Source organism: Microcaecilia unicolor, chromosome 11, assembly GCF_901765095.1.
Source record: "Microcaecilia unicolor chromosome 11, aMicUni1.1, whole genome shotgun sequence".
NCBI classification, from domain to species: domain Eukaryota; kingdom Metazoa; phylum Chordata; class Amphibia; order Gymnophiona; family Siphonopidae; genus Microcaecilia; species Microcaecilia unicolor.
This window is the reverse complement of record NC_044041.1, coordinates 12,993,443-13,006,972: the sequence shown is the minus strand read 5'-3', so window position 1 is coordinate 13,006,972 and position 13,530 is coordinate 12,993,443. Positions and strand designations below refer to the sequence as shown.

At 46.5% G+C, this 13,530-nt stretch overlaps 1 protein-coding gene across 3 annotated transcripts in view; it reads left to right on the top strand.

Annotated features, from left to right (window-relative positions):
• Positions 1 to 13,530, top strand: part of AP1B1 (adaptor related protein complex 1 subunit beta 1) — a 117,504-nt gene that overhangs the window by 32,455 nt on the left and 71,519 nt on the right. For all 3 annotated transcript variants that reach the window (XM_030217509.1, XM_030217510.1, XM_030217511.1), the window contains exons 6-12: positions 158 to 348; positions 1,573 to 1,794; positions 3,391 to 3,511; positions 5,245 to 5,340; positions 5,761 to 5,876; positions 6,050 to 6,215; positions 6,422 to 6,520. In XM_030217509.1, the coding sequence (XP_030073369.1) occupies positions 158 to 348; positions 1,573 to 1,794; positions 3,391 to 3,511; positions 5,245 to 5,340; positions 5,761 to 5,876; positions 6,050 to 6,215; positions 6,422 to 6,520 (1,011 nt within the window). The remainder of the gene's footprint in view (positions 1 to 157; positions 349 to 1,572; positions 1,795 to 3,390; positions 3,512 to 5,244; positions 5,341 to 5,760; positions 5,877 to 6,049; positions 6,216 to 6,421; positions 6,521 to 13,530) is intronic.

Genomic DNA, 13,530 nt, shown 5'->3' with positions numbered 1-13,530 from the left:
TCTTGCCAGGTATTTGTGACCTTGATTGGCCACTGTTTTGGAAACAGGATGCTGGGCTTGATGGACCTTTGGTCTGTCCCAGTATGTCAATACTTACGTTCTTATGTTAGTCCTCCCCAGGAGCTATTGCTCAGCCTCTTCCTCTTTCTGTTTGCAGGTTGTAGCTAATGCAGTAGCTGCTCTTTCTGAGATTGCAGAGTCCCATCCCAGCAGCAACTTACTGGATCTGAATCCTCAGTCCATCAACAAACTACTGACGGCCCTGAATGAGTGCACCGAGTGGGGCCAAATCTTCATCCTGGACTGCCTGGCCAACTACACGCCCAAAGATGACCGGGAAGCACAGAGGTGAGTTCCTGGGATGAGCAGCAGAACAGGGATCAGACAGTCTCGTGTCCAACCACGCAAGCAAGAATAATTGTAAAAAAGGCGCTCGGATTCACCAGGGTGTGAAAGTTGAGGGCCTTTTAGTAATGAAGGGCTTTTTGGTTTTCGCCTTTCCACTTGCTCTGATCCTTTTATAGCTTTAATATAATTGATGCTTTTTTTTTTTTTTCTAGAAAGAGCTTACTATTGGAGTAGAAAGAAAGACTTAAGAGTGAAGTTGAGCTAGGCCCTTGGGTTCTCATACTAAAGTGGCCATTTCTTGCATCTACAGTATCTACTACTACTACTTAACATTTCTAAAGCGCTACTAGGGTTACGCAGCGTCCTTTAACATGGAAGGACGGTCCCTGCTCGAAGAGCTTACAGTCTAAAGAGACAAATGTACAGTTAATCATATAGGTCAGACAGATTGGGGCAACCTATATGTTCGAAAGGTTAGGTTCCGAATGCAGCATTGAAGAGGTGAGCTTTAAGCAAGGATTTGAAGATGGCGTAGGGGATTGGGGAAGGTTGTTCCAGGCATAGGGTGAGGCAAGGCAGAATGAGCGGAGCCTGGAGTTGGCAATGGTGGAGAAGGGTACTGAGAGGAGGGATTTGTCATGTGAGCGGAGGTTACGGGCAGGAACGTAGGGGGAGATGAGGGTAGAGAGGTAGGGTGGAGCAGCAGAGTGAGTGCATTTGTAAGTAAGGAGGAGAAGCTTGAATTGGATGCGGTATCTGATCGGAAGCCAGTGAAGCGACTTGAGGAGAGGGGTGATATGAGTATATCGGTTCTGGCGGAATATGAGACGTGCGGCAGAGTTCTGAATGGACTGAAGGGGGGATAGATGGCTGAGTGGGAGGCCAGTGAGTATCTCTTGTATCCCTTAAAAGTGTCGATAGTTCTGTTCATTTTATTCCATAGTTTCCTTTCTTTAAGTATGTTAAGGCGTACCTTTTATAAACACTGGTACATTTCACTGTTCCCATCTTTCCAAACTCTAGTTCCCCTGGCTAGCCCAGGAACAGGTTGGAGGGTTCCTCTGGGACTTTTCCTCGGCCATTGTTATGCCCACATAGCCCATTTCTGCTGGGGTAATCATCCTGTCTCCAGCGGGGCCCCACTGCATTCAGCCCATGCATTGTGCTGTTGGGCAGGTGACGAGTCTGAAGGCCATCCCCCTCTGAAACTGTCTCCTCCTTTAGCATCTGCGAGCGGGTCACGCCACGGCTCTCCCATGCCAATGCTGCCGTAGTGTTGTCGGCAGTGAAGGTGCTGATGAAATTCATGGAGATGCTGTCCAAGGACCTGGACTACTATGGCACCTTGCTGAAGAAGCTTGCACCACCCCTGGTCACGCTGCTGTCCGCTGAGCCCGAGCTGCAATACGTGGCCCTTCGGAACATCAACCTCATCGTACAGAAGAGGTGAGCGGACCCTGTTTCTTTGATTTATCTTTATCATTCCCTGTGCTTTCCTTCCTCAGTTCAGACACATTCTCCTCTACAGAGTGTCTTTTTTTTTTTTTTTTTAACTCTAGTTTTGCTTCTTTCAGTGCAGTGGATCTGGGGTCCATTCACCAAAGCCCTGTTTCTACTGGCGAGCACATTTCAACATGCATGAGATGAGCTCGGCCAGAAGTTGTTTAAGTGCTTTTCTGGTTTATAGTTTGACTTGTTTCTTAAAGGTCCTTTCTGTGATTTCTTCCCCTCCTCACATCTTTGTTTTAGAGTTATGCTCGGGGCAGAGCTCTTGCTGAAATCAAGGGCCAGCTCTGTAATAAATACATTTGTATCTGCTTTATAATGAGTGAGAGAGTGTAGCCATGTCTGTCTATATATTTGTTTAAAGGAATTTCACAGATTTTTTTTTTTCTCCAGGGAAACACAAAATACCCAAAATCTTTCTTTAGAATGTGGCCAAGATAAAAGAATTTCACCAGACTCTGCACATATTGTTTTAACTTCTAACACTGACTGGAGGAGTGGCCTAGTGGTTAGGATGGTGGACTTTGGTCCTGGGGAACTGAGGAACTGAGTTTGATTCCCACTTCAGGCACAGGCAGCTCTTTGTGATTCTGGGCAAGTCACTTAACCCTACATTGCCCCATGTAAGCCGCATTGAGCCTGCCATGAGTGGGAAAGCGCAGGGTACAAATGTAACAAAAATAAAATAGATACTATTGGAGATTCTACATGGAATGTTGCTACTATTAGAGATTCTACATGGAATGTTGCTATTCCACTAGCAACATTCCATGTAGAAGGCTGCGCAGGCTTCTGTTTCTGTGAGTCTGACGTCCTGCACGTACATGCAGGACGTCAGACTCACAGAAGCAGGAGCCTGCGCGGCCATATTGGTGATCTGCAAGACTTCTACATGGAATGTTGCTAGTGGAATAGCAACATTCCATGTAGAATCTCAAATAGTAGCAACAGTGGAGGAGTGGCCTAGTGGTTAGGGTGGTGGACTTTGGTCCTGGGGAACTGAGTTCGATTCCCACTTCAGGCATAGGCAGCTCCTTGTGACTCTGGGCAAGTCACCTAACCCTCCATTGCCCCATGTAAGCCGCATTGAGCCTGCCATGAGTGGGAAAGCACGGGGTACAAATGTAACAAAATAAATAAATTTTCTCCAGTTATAAGCTGCTTCCTAGCTGGGTGCCAGTGGGAAAGTTCTCATCTCCATCCAGCTTCTCTTTCTGGGGAAGGCATAGAATCTGCCTCCCTTCCTAGCAGTGGAGGGAGCATCTGGAGAGACTGTTCCTTGCAGCGTCTGTTTCTAAACAAAGCTTGGAAAAGTGTTTTTACCTTTTTTATAGGTTTGTAGAAAGGTGGTTAAGACCATCCGATAGGATTTAACCCTTCCACCTCCACTACACACTCATAACACATGCTCACTCACGTAGGCTTATATGGACCTGAACTGTAGAATGGGCACACATGGAGTTATGCCTTCTCCCTTCAGTGCGTGTGCTTGTGTCTGTCTCTGCGCAATTCTGATTGGGTGATCTTTCCTTACAGACCTGAGATCCTGAAGCATGAAATGAAAGTTTTCTTTGTGAAGTACAATGACCCGATTTATGTGAAACTGGAAAAACTGGATATCATGATCCGCCTGGCTTCACAGGCCAACATTGCTCAGGTTGGTCATATATCAGAGACGCTGCTCTGATCTTCTCCACTCAACTTTGTTTCCAGTACAATTGAGCGCTATAGCTTCAGTTTATTGGTAAGACACACATATTGTTTTTACATTTGGATAGAATTAATAATCAACAGACGGCAGAGAAGACTCCTGACGCAGGCCAGTACGGCCGAAACACAGCTGTGTCGAGTCCCCTTCTCCCTGCTACAGTTTGGCTAATAAAGTTGATTCTTCATTTTTACATCCAAAGTGTCGTCTTTTTTATGTAATTTTTGATTTTGATGGACTTATCTTTTAAATACATATTTTATGATTAATTTTAAATTTTGACGTTTTTGGTATATATATATATGTTTTTGTTTTTTGTTTTTGTTAGTCATCTTCTCTGTTCTGTTTCTTCTTCTTTCAGGTTGGTCTCCTCCATCCCACAGTACAGTACCTCCCCTCCGGCACTCGTTAACCCTGTGCACCTGCGCAGAAAAGAACAGACATTGATTCTTCAGCTGACCCAGACTAATATTGCTCAGTTCAGCTACCTTGCTGCTGACCCTCCCACTCCACAATACCTGCTGCACTAACGCACACCTACTCTCAACATCTCTGTCATTCAGATAACCATTTTTTTTTCTTAAAAGATTAAAAGAGAGAGAGCTGGCATTTTTAAGCAGTGTGAGTTTCCTTAGGGCACTGACCTCTGTCAGCTCAGCCTGCAGTAGAGAATGACGTGGGGAAAATATTTGTCCCCGTCCCTACTCTGTCTCTGCGGGTTCTGTCTCCGTCCCTGCAGGCCCCATTCCCGTGGGCTCTGTTCTCATCTGCAGAAGCCTTGAACACTTTGATTTTATATTTAAATTGTTTTATTAAAGTATAAAAAGGAACAATATGCTGTGCAACTGTTGTGTATAAATTACAAATAGAAAACAATAATAACTAGCAGCTGTAATAACCCTCTGACCACCACCCTCTACCCTTACATCCCCAACAATAGCTGACTTCTATTACCCCAAGCAATACTAATCCACCCTGTTAAATTGTCCAGGGGTAGAAAATACAACCCGTTCTGTATGCCCTAGAGGGGAGAAATATGCATTATGAAGCACTGGTATAATTTTTTAATCTGTGGATGAATAAGTCATCAACAATCTCAGGATTCAGTCTAGCTCCCCCGTCTTCCACAGTCCTTCGTGCAATAGAAGATGTCTTCTTAGAAGATGTGCTGGTAGCAGGAAGTACAGGATCCCCCATGCAAATTCTGCTTGTTGTGGCCAGCATGTTTGCTTGTTTTTCTAAAAAATCAAAATATCGTCTGCATCAATCAAACATAAATAACAGTCCAGTTCGTTAACAGGCTTCAAAGTAGAAAGTGACATGGGAACAGAGTTTGTCCCCTTTCCTGCGGGCTCCGTCCTTGTCCCCATCCCTGCAATTACTGCAGGTCCGGGTCCCCGTGTCATTCTCTAGCCTGCAGCAGAGTAGGCTTCATGTGCTTAGTCACCTCCAGCATCGAGCCACAGCCTGCAGTTTATATAGAGAATTTGTTGGAAGCAATGTATCTGTTAATGTGCTGTTTATTTTTACTCTGGGTCTTGGGCTGAAACCTGGATCCGCCTGTGTGTCTTTATCTGTACTGACAGATTTCTCTGGGTTTTTTTTTCTTGTGCCTGACTCTTCACCTCCACTTTCTGTCACTGGACAGCGTTCTCATGTTTAACTTTCTCTGTATATGGCAGGTACTTGCAGAGCTGAAAGAATATGCCACAGAAGTAGATGTGGATTTTGTCAGGAAGGCTGTGCGAGCAATCGGACGCTGCGCCATCAAGGTGGAGGTAAGAAGCCTGACGTTAATGAGCCTCCTGAAAGAAAAATGTTTTTTTTTTTTTTTTTTTTGTACAGCATATTTTGGACATTTTAAATCCTTTTGTGGAGACCACAGTGAGTAGGGAATTATGGAGCGAGCACTGAAGCGGCTTTAGCTGAAGCAACTTCCCCCAAAGATGCCTGAATCAATATATATTGAATATGGGCATTTGTGGGGATTTGAATTACTTTCTTTAGAGCTGGCTTAATGAGCTTATAGAACCGAGTCTTGATACAGTACGAGCTTCTGCATTGTGGACAAAATGGGGCCAATTCAGTGTGTCCATCATGGCCTGGAGTTTTGTGGCAACCTTCAGTGTGCATTTTTGGTTTTCTTGTTCATATGGCTCTTGACCTATATTTATTGTGGCCCTCTTGCTTCCATCTAGCAATCGGCAGAGCGCTGTGTGAGCACCTTGCTTGATCTCATCCAAACTAAGGTCAACTATGTGGTGCAGGAAGCCATTGTGGTCATCAAAGACATCTTCCGCAAGTACCCCAACAAGTGGGTTGATTTTCTAAAGCTGACCTAGATCTGACTGGCATTTTCTGTTCCTTCTTTGTTTGTCCACAGCTGGTGCTATCTGTGCATGCTTGTGAAATATGCAGCTGTCTTTCTTTTGGGATAAGTGTGTGTTTTTTTTTTTTTTGTTTGTTTCCCCACACCACCGTGGGCAGATATGAAAGCGTGATTGCTACCCTCTGTGAAAACCTGGATTCCTTGGATGAGCCGGAGGCCCGGGCTGCCATGATCTGGATTGTGGGAGAGTATGCGGAGAGAATAGACAATGCTGATGAACTGCTAGAGAGCTTTCTGGAGGGCTTCCATGATGAGAGCACCCAGGTACTGCTAGCGGTATTATACACTTCCAAACTCTCTCGCCCATTCGTTGACTTCTGTTACTTCCCACAGCCTGCCTCATTTCCTTTCACCTATCTCACCTTTTGCTGTGCCTAGGCTGTTCCTGTGACTTCTTACCCCCCATTTCCCCCAATTATTGTCACTGTCTGAGCCTCTCACTGACCCCATCTTTCTTCTGTATATTTCAGGTCCAATTACAGCTGCTGACGGCTATTGTAAAGTTATTCCTTAAGAAACCAACAGAAACCCAGGAGCTGGTGCAGCAGGTCCTGAGTTTGGCCACGCAGGTGTGTTTATAGCAGACTCTACCTTTCTTCAGCCTCCTCGCCTTCCTTCTTTAATACCAATGCCTGATAGGTGTCATGAGACTTGATCTTATGTCAATTGCTGTCACCTGACCACATAATTGGGACTTAAGTCAGTGGTACTAGTTCAGCAGTAACAGAACAGTTAAGTGCCATGTGATTTGGTAAATTGTTGTTAATGCCCATTGGTCACACAGTAGGATGGTCAGAGCTAAAGACCGTGACCTTTTGCTGCTGTTGATGGTCCATATGGAGATTTTCCGGAGTCTGTGGGCAGCATTGTCTTACTGGTCACTTACCTAGTAACCAGGCAGATTCTGAGGATTTTTCACTCACTTTGTGCTCTCGTTTATTTATTTTATTTTTGTTACATTTGTACCCCGCGCTTTCCCACTCATAGCAGGCTCAATGCGACTTACATGGGGCAATGGAGGATTAAGTGACTTGCCCAGAGTCACAAGGAGCTGCCTGTGCCTGAAGTGGGAATCAAACTCAGTTCCTCAGGACCAAAGTCCACCACCCTAACCACTAGGCCACTCCTCCACTGTTGCTACTATTTGAGATTCTACATGCAATGTTGCTATTCCACTAGCAACATTCCATGTAGAAGTTGGCCCTTGAAGATCACCAATGTGGCCGGCTTCTGTGAGTCTGACGTCCTGCACATACGTGCAGGACGTCAGACTCACAGAAACAGAAGCCTGCGCAGCCTTCTACATGGAATGTTGCTAGTGGAATAGCAACATTCCATGTAGAATTTCCAACAGTAGCAACATTCCATGTAGAATCTCCAATAGTATCTATTTTATTTTTTGTTACATTTGTACCCTGCGCTTTCCCACTCATGGCAGGCTCAATGCGGCTTACATGGGGCAATGGAGGGTTAAGTGACTTGCCCAGAGTCACAAGGAGCTGCCTATGCCTGAAGTGGGAATCGAGCTCAGTTCCTCAGTTCCCCAGGACCAAAGTCCACCACCCTAACCACTAGGCCACTCCTCCACTTGTTTGTAGACTTTGCCATTGTTGAAAGAACCTGGCTTTAAGTACAGACCAGGAACTGCCATAGTAAAGGGTTAGAACATAAGAGTAACCATACTGCTTTCAACAGTGGCCAGTTCAGGGTCGCAGTTCTATTATGTAGCTTCCCACTATTCCAGAAGCTGTGGGATAGTTGTGCCCATCAACCAGCAAGTGGAGATAGAGAACTGAAAACTGAGCTGAGACATATCTCTCTTAGCATCCAGTCCAGCTCCTCAGTATTTTCTGTTTCCAGCAGGTGGATGGATACACTTTTCAGCCTCTTGTTCTGAGTGATTTGCTCCTGGTCCAGTTGGTCAGCTGGTCCCCAGTTGAGCTTTGTGGGTGACTTGAGTCTGCAGAGTCATATCTAGAGGTTTTGAGATCCCTGTCTCTGTTGTCCCACAAATTTACTTCTTCCCTACTTTCACCTCTCCCCTATTTCTTGTGGAGCTCTCCTTTCCAGACAACAACCTTTAAAAAAATAAATAAATAAATAAATAATAAAGAGGAAAAAGGTTTACTGGAGAGCGTGGGACAGAGTATTAGTCCTGATTCTGCCTCATCTGAGGTGAGACTTGTAGAGACTGTGAGCTTGGGGGGAGCAGCCGGCAGTGATTAAGTCTGACGACATTTTGACTTAGAACCAGTTGGAGGGCTGCAAGTTCTGCTTGGTACAGGGGACGGATCCTGACTTGCTGGGGGAGCGGGCTGCTTGCGACAAGATAAATATTCACTCCCATAGAGGCTGTTAAGCGGTGTTCCTGCTGTGGGACCTGCCGGCCGGTGTGTGGCATTGCGGTTTGTGCAAAGTGGGAATCCCATGGGGCGTAGAGGGAACGGTCCACGGCAGCACATCATCAGATATGGCACAGCATCTGAATATGCCAGGCACTTCAGGCTGTTTGGCGGGACTGGTGTGTAGTTTGACGCAGGTGCCATTATGTCGGAGCCGACTGGCAGTGAGGAACAGCCCCTGTCTGATCAAGTGTGGCGCACAGTCACCATTTTACAACCTCAGAGCCCGACAGAGCATTCAGGTGCATTGGGATCATTTTCTCCGAAGTTTGTATTACTCTTAAATCAGGCCTATTGGTTGAAGCAGGGACAGTTGCTGCAGTGTGCTTCAGTTTCTTGCCCCGCTGCCCCTCTGGCTCCTAAGAGAACTCGTTTAGACCTCCAGGAGTAGTCAGATGAGGCTCTCTGCTTCTCCCTCCATATCTGATGTGGTCTTGGTCTGTTCAGAGCTGTCATTGAAGGAGCAATTAGAGGCGGGAGAGCTCCCTCCAGAGACGGGGGATCACATGAAAGTACTGAGGTCCTTTCATAAGGAGGAGCTCTGTACTCTTATTTCTGAGGCACTGGCATTGAGGAGACTTCAGCTTCTTTCGTCAGGAGTTCCATCTTTGTCGATCATGAGGGGACTTAGAGGTCCTTCTAAGGCCTTCCCGATGCATCCAGTCATTCAGGACCTGATTTCTCTGAGGATAAACAGGCTTATAATTCTCACAAGTGGGTGACGCCGACTCGCATCGCCTGGTCCGGAGTTTACCAAAGTCTAATGAGAGATTTGTGGAGCGCGGGAGTGTGAGTGCCTTCCTGCCCGCCATGAGAATGTGGTCTCAGTTCTTTTTCTACCACGATGAGAGGGCTTGTTTTTTTTTAAATGCCATCTCCTCACATCGCTCGGTCCTAGAGAGCTTTGTGCCTTTTGGCTCTTTTTTTTGTTTGTTTGTTTTTCATACTTGATTGTGTTCCTCTTGAGGAACCCCCGTCCTTTTATTTTTCCCTTTAAGTTTTAATGTTTTTTTTTTTTTTTTTTTGCCTGGTTTTAAGTTTCCTTTTGTTTTCCGTTGTCATCGGGCTGCTTTTAGGCCTTGACTTGGGCTGGGAACTTTCCCTTTCATTTTTGCCATGCCTTGCCCCTTTTTCAGGCTCCATTGCTTCGTTTAATGTAGCCGAGGAACTTTTCCCTTCCTTGTCCACAAAGGTTCCCAGTGGCTTCAAGAGGTGTACCTGGTGCATGAAGAAGAGGACCCAGGTTTCCAGAGAGGCTCAACAAGAGGAGTTTTGGAGCCAATTCCAGTTTCTCGACTTTGTCATTGGCATTGAGGTCGGCATCGCACCGGCATTGGGGGTGTCGGTAAGCATGGCTGCTGCTAGACCCTTAGACACTGGGAACAGTGAAGGATCGACTGGGTCTCCACCTGCCATGAGGCCTTCTGCTGTGCAGGGGCCCCCAGGACTGTCCATCGTCCCCCAGGACTGCATTGTCGTACCCCTTGGTGGGCGAACTCTCAATAGGAAAGGGTGAGGACCCTGTGGTTTGGCTGATTTGGAGAGAGGAGCTGCCAGCCTCGATCGTGATGGGCTTGGAAGTGCTAAATATATCCAAAACTCCAATGTGGGATGCAGGGACCTTAGAGTTTCCCATCCTGGAGGGTATTCATAAGCCTGCCAAAGCCTTTCTGGTATATCGAGCAATCAGGCTCTAACATCAGCAGAGTGAGACACTCCAGAAGCTGATCTTAAGTACATAAGTATTGCCATACTGGGAAAGACCAAAGGTCCGTCAAGCCCAGCATCCTGTTTCCAACAGTGGCCAATCCAGGTCACAAATACCTGGCAAGATCCCAAGAAAGTACAAAACATTTTATACTGCTTATCCCAGAAATAGTGGATTTTTCCCAAGTCCATTTAATAACGGTCTATGGACTTTTCCTTTAGGAAGCCATCCAAACATTTTTAAAACTCTGCTAGGCTAACCGCCTTTACCACATTCTCTGGCAACGAATTCCAGAGTTTAATTACACATTGAGTGAAGAAAAATGTTCTCCAATTTGTTTTAAATTTACTACATTGTAGCTTCATCGCATGCCCCCTAGTCCTAGTATTTTTGGAACGCGTAAACAGACGCTTCACACCTACCCGTTCAACTCCACTTATTATTTTTTAAACCTCTATCATATCTCCCCTCAGCCGCCTTTCTCCAAGGTGCATACGTTTCCTTTATAAACAGTTGAAGGAAATGCACATATGTGCCTTAGCAGCCTAGACAACTGGTTGTAAAATTTACCCTTTTCACCATCCAGAGAGGAGCAGACTACGTAAGTACATAAGTATTGCCATACTGGGACAGACCAAAGGTCCATCAAGCCCAGCATCCTGTTTCCAGCAGTGGCCAATCCAGGTCACAAGTACCTGGCAGAAACCCAAAGAGTAGCAACATTCCATGCAGAAACCCAAAGAGTAGCAACATTCCATGTAGAACCCCAAAGAATATCAATATTCCGGAATCCTGAAGAGTAACAAAGATTCTAGAATTCTAAAGAACAACAAGATTCCATTCAGAATCCCAAGTATATAAGTATTGCCATACTGGGAGAGACCAAAGGTCCATCAAGCCCAGCATCCTGTTTCCAGCAGTGGCCAAACCAGGTCACAAGTACCTGGCAAGATCCCAAAAGAGTACAGTACATTTTATACTATTTATCCCAGAAATAGTGGGTTTTCCCCAAGTCCATTTAACAATGGTCTATGGACTTTTTCTTTAGGAAGCCGTCCAAACCTTTTTTTAGGGTTGATAGGGTCATTGATAAGCTTTATCCTTTTGTTCTGGAGAGAAAAAAAGAGGCTGAAGCAGCCTAAGCTGGTAATTAAGAAGGCAACCATCCTTGTGGCACAACTTTGAAGGATATTGGGATTGTGAGCTGGAAAGCTTGTTGAAACAGGCTTTTGAAGTTTTGAACCTGGGGCTTCAGGCGGCTGTCCACAGTGCTTATATATTCAGAGTCTGTTTACACTTGGTACAGTAGTTACTGGTCAGTCCAGGCTCCGCTCATTCTGCCTCGCCTCACCCCATGCTTGGAACAACCTTCTTGAGCCCTTACGCCAAGCCCCCTCCCTGCCCGTCTTCAAGTCTTTGCTTAAAGCCCACCTCTTCAATGCTGCGTTCGGCTCCTAACTCTTACCGTTCAGTTAATCCAGACTGCCCCTATTTGACCGCCCCTATCGGACTGACCGTTCACTTGTCTCTTAGATTGTAAGCTCCTTGAGCAGGGACCGTCCCTCTATGTTAAATTGTACAGCGCTGCGTAACCCTAGTAGCGCTTTAGAAATGTTAAGTAGTAGTAGTATTTAAGCCCCAGGTGTTTTAATACACATTTGCAGGGGTAATTTAAATAGAAAGATGCTCCTACAGTAGGGCTTCTTTCCTAAGGGCTAAAAAAGCTCATCTCCTTTCCTGAGTTGTTTTACTAACATCCAGATACATCCATATCTTTTTCCCATAAAACAAAGATTGTGATTTCCTAAAGCAGTGGCATAGCTACGTGGGGCCACGGGGGCCTGGGCCCCCGTAGATTTGGACCTGGACCCCCCTGCTGACGACCCTCTCAACCCCCCCCCCCCCCTCCCTCCGTCACTGGCTACCTTTGCTGGCGGGGTCCCCAACTCCCGCCAGCCGAGGTCCTCTTCTTCCGGCGCAAGGCTTCGTTCTGTTTCTGAGTCTGACATCCTGCATAGAAACAGAACGAAGCCTTGCGCCGGAAGAAGAGGACCTCGCTGGCTGACCTGCAAGGCTTTGTTCTGTTTCTGTGAGTCTCCTTCTTACCTACAAATGCACTCAATCTGCTGCCCCTCACTACCTCTATACCCTCATCTCCCCTTACGTTCCCGCCCGAAACCTCCATTCACAGGACAAATCCCTCCTCTCAGTACCCTTCTCCACCACCGCCAACTCCAGGCTCCGCTCATTCTGCCTCGCCTCACCCCATGCTTGGAACAGCCTTCCTGAGCCCTTACGCCAAGCCCCTTCCCTGCCCGTCTTCAAGTCTTTGCTTAAAGCCCACCTCTTCAATGCTGCGTTCGGCACCTAACCCTTACCGTTCAGTGAATCCAGACTGCCCCAATTTGACTGCCCCTGTCGGACCGACCGTTCACTTGTCTATTAGATTGTAAGCTCTTTGAGCAGGGACCGTCCCTCTATGTTAATTTGTACAGCGCTGCGTAACCCTAGTAGCGCTTTAGAAATGTTAAGTAGTAGTAGTAGTCCACAGGAGGAAACTCTCAGAGATCCAAAGAAGGTGGCTTGCCTTCAGGTAGGTTTAGCTTATGTAGCTCTATATGATCTTATCTGGATCACTGCCGGGGGGGGGGGGGGGGGCATGGCAGTCACAGTTCCAGCCAGGCAGCTGTTGTGGCTCAAGATTTGGGCGGTGGGTACGGCCTCTAAAAACCTGACTTAGTAGGCGTCTTTTTAGGGGGACCTGCTCTTTGACAAAGACTTGAAGTTGGTGAAGGATCTGGGAGAGTCCAGCCCCCCAGAGGTTGTCAGAACATAAGCCCTGAGGCTTCTCGCACTTGACTTCAGGGAAATCGAGATTCTAGGAGACAGCGTTGTCAGACAGGCAAGAGCGGTTCCCCTTAGTGCTCTCTTATTCCACTTGGGTTGGTTTCTTTTTCTCTTAAAGGAAAGGGGTGGGCAAGGTTCCAAGACTCCTCCAGAGCTCCTCAGTGATGGAATGTTGGTCACATCCTTGATGAAACAGACCGATGGTCAGCTGTTCAATCTCCCCTTTCAGTAGTGAACCCGGATAATATCTGACCATTGGGTGCTGTATGTGGTAAGGTGAGGTTATGTTTAAAATGAGGTGATGGTAAAAAGCATTAGAAAATGGAGTGGAGGAGTGGCCTAGTGGTGGACTTTGGTCCTGAGGAACTGAGTTCGATTCCACTCCTTGTGACTCTGGGCAAGTCACTTAACCCTCCATTGCCCCATGGAAGCCGCATTGAGCCTGCCATGAGTGGGAAAGCGCAGGTTACAAATGTAACAAAAATAAAATAGATACTATTGGAGATTCTACATGGAATGTTGCTACTATTGGAGATTCTACATGGAATGTTGCTATTCCACTAGCAACATTCCATGTAGAAGGCTGCGCAGGCTTCTGTTTCTGTGAGTCTGATGTCCTGCA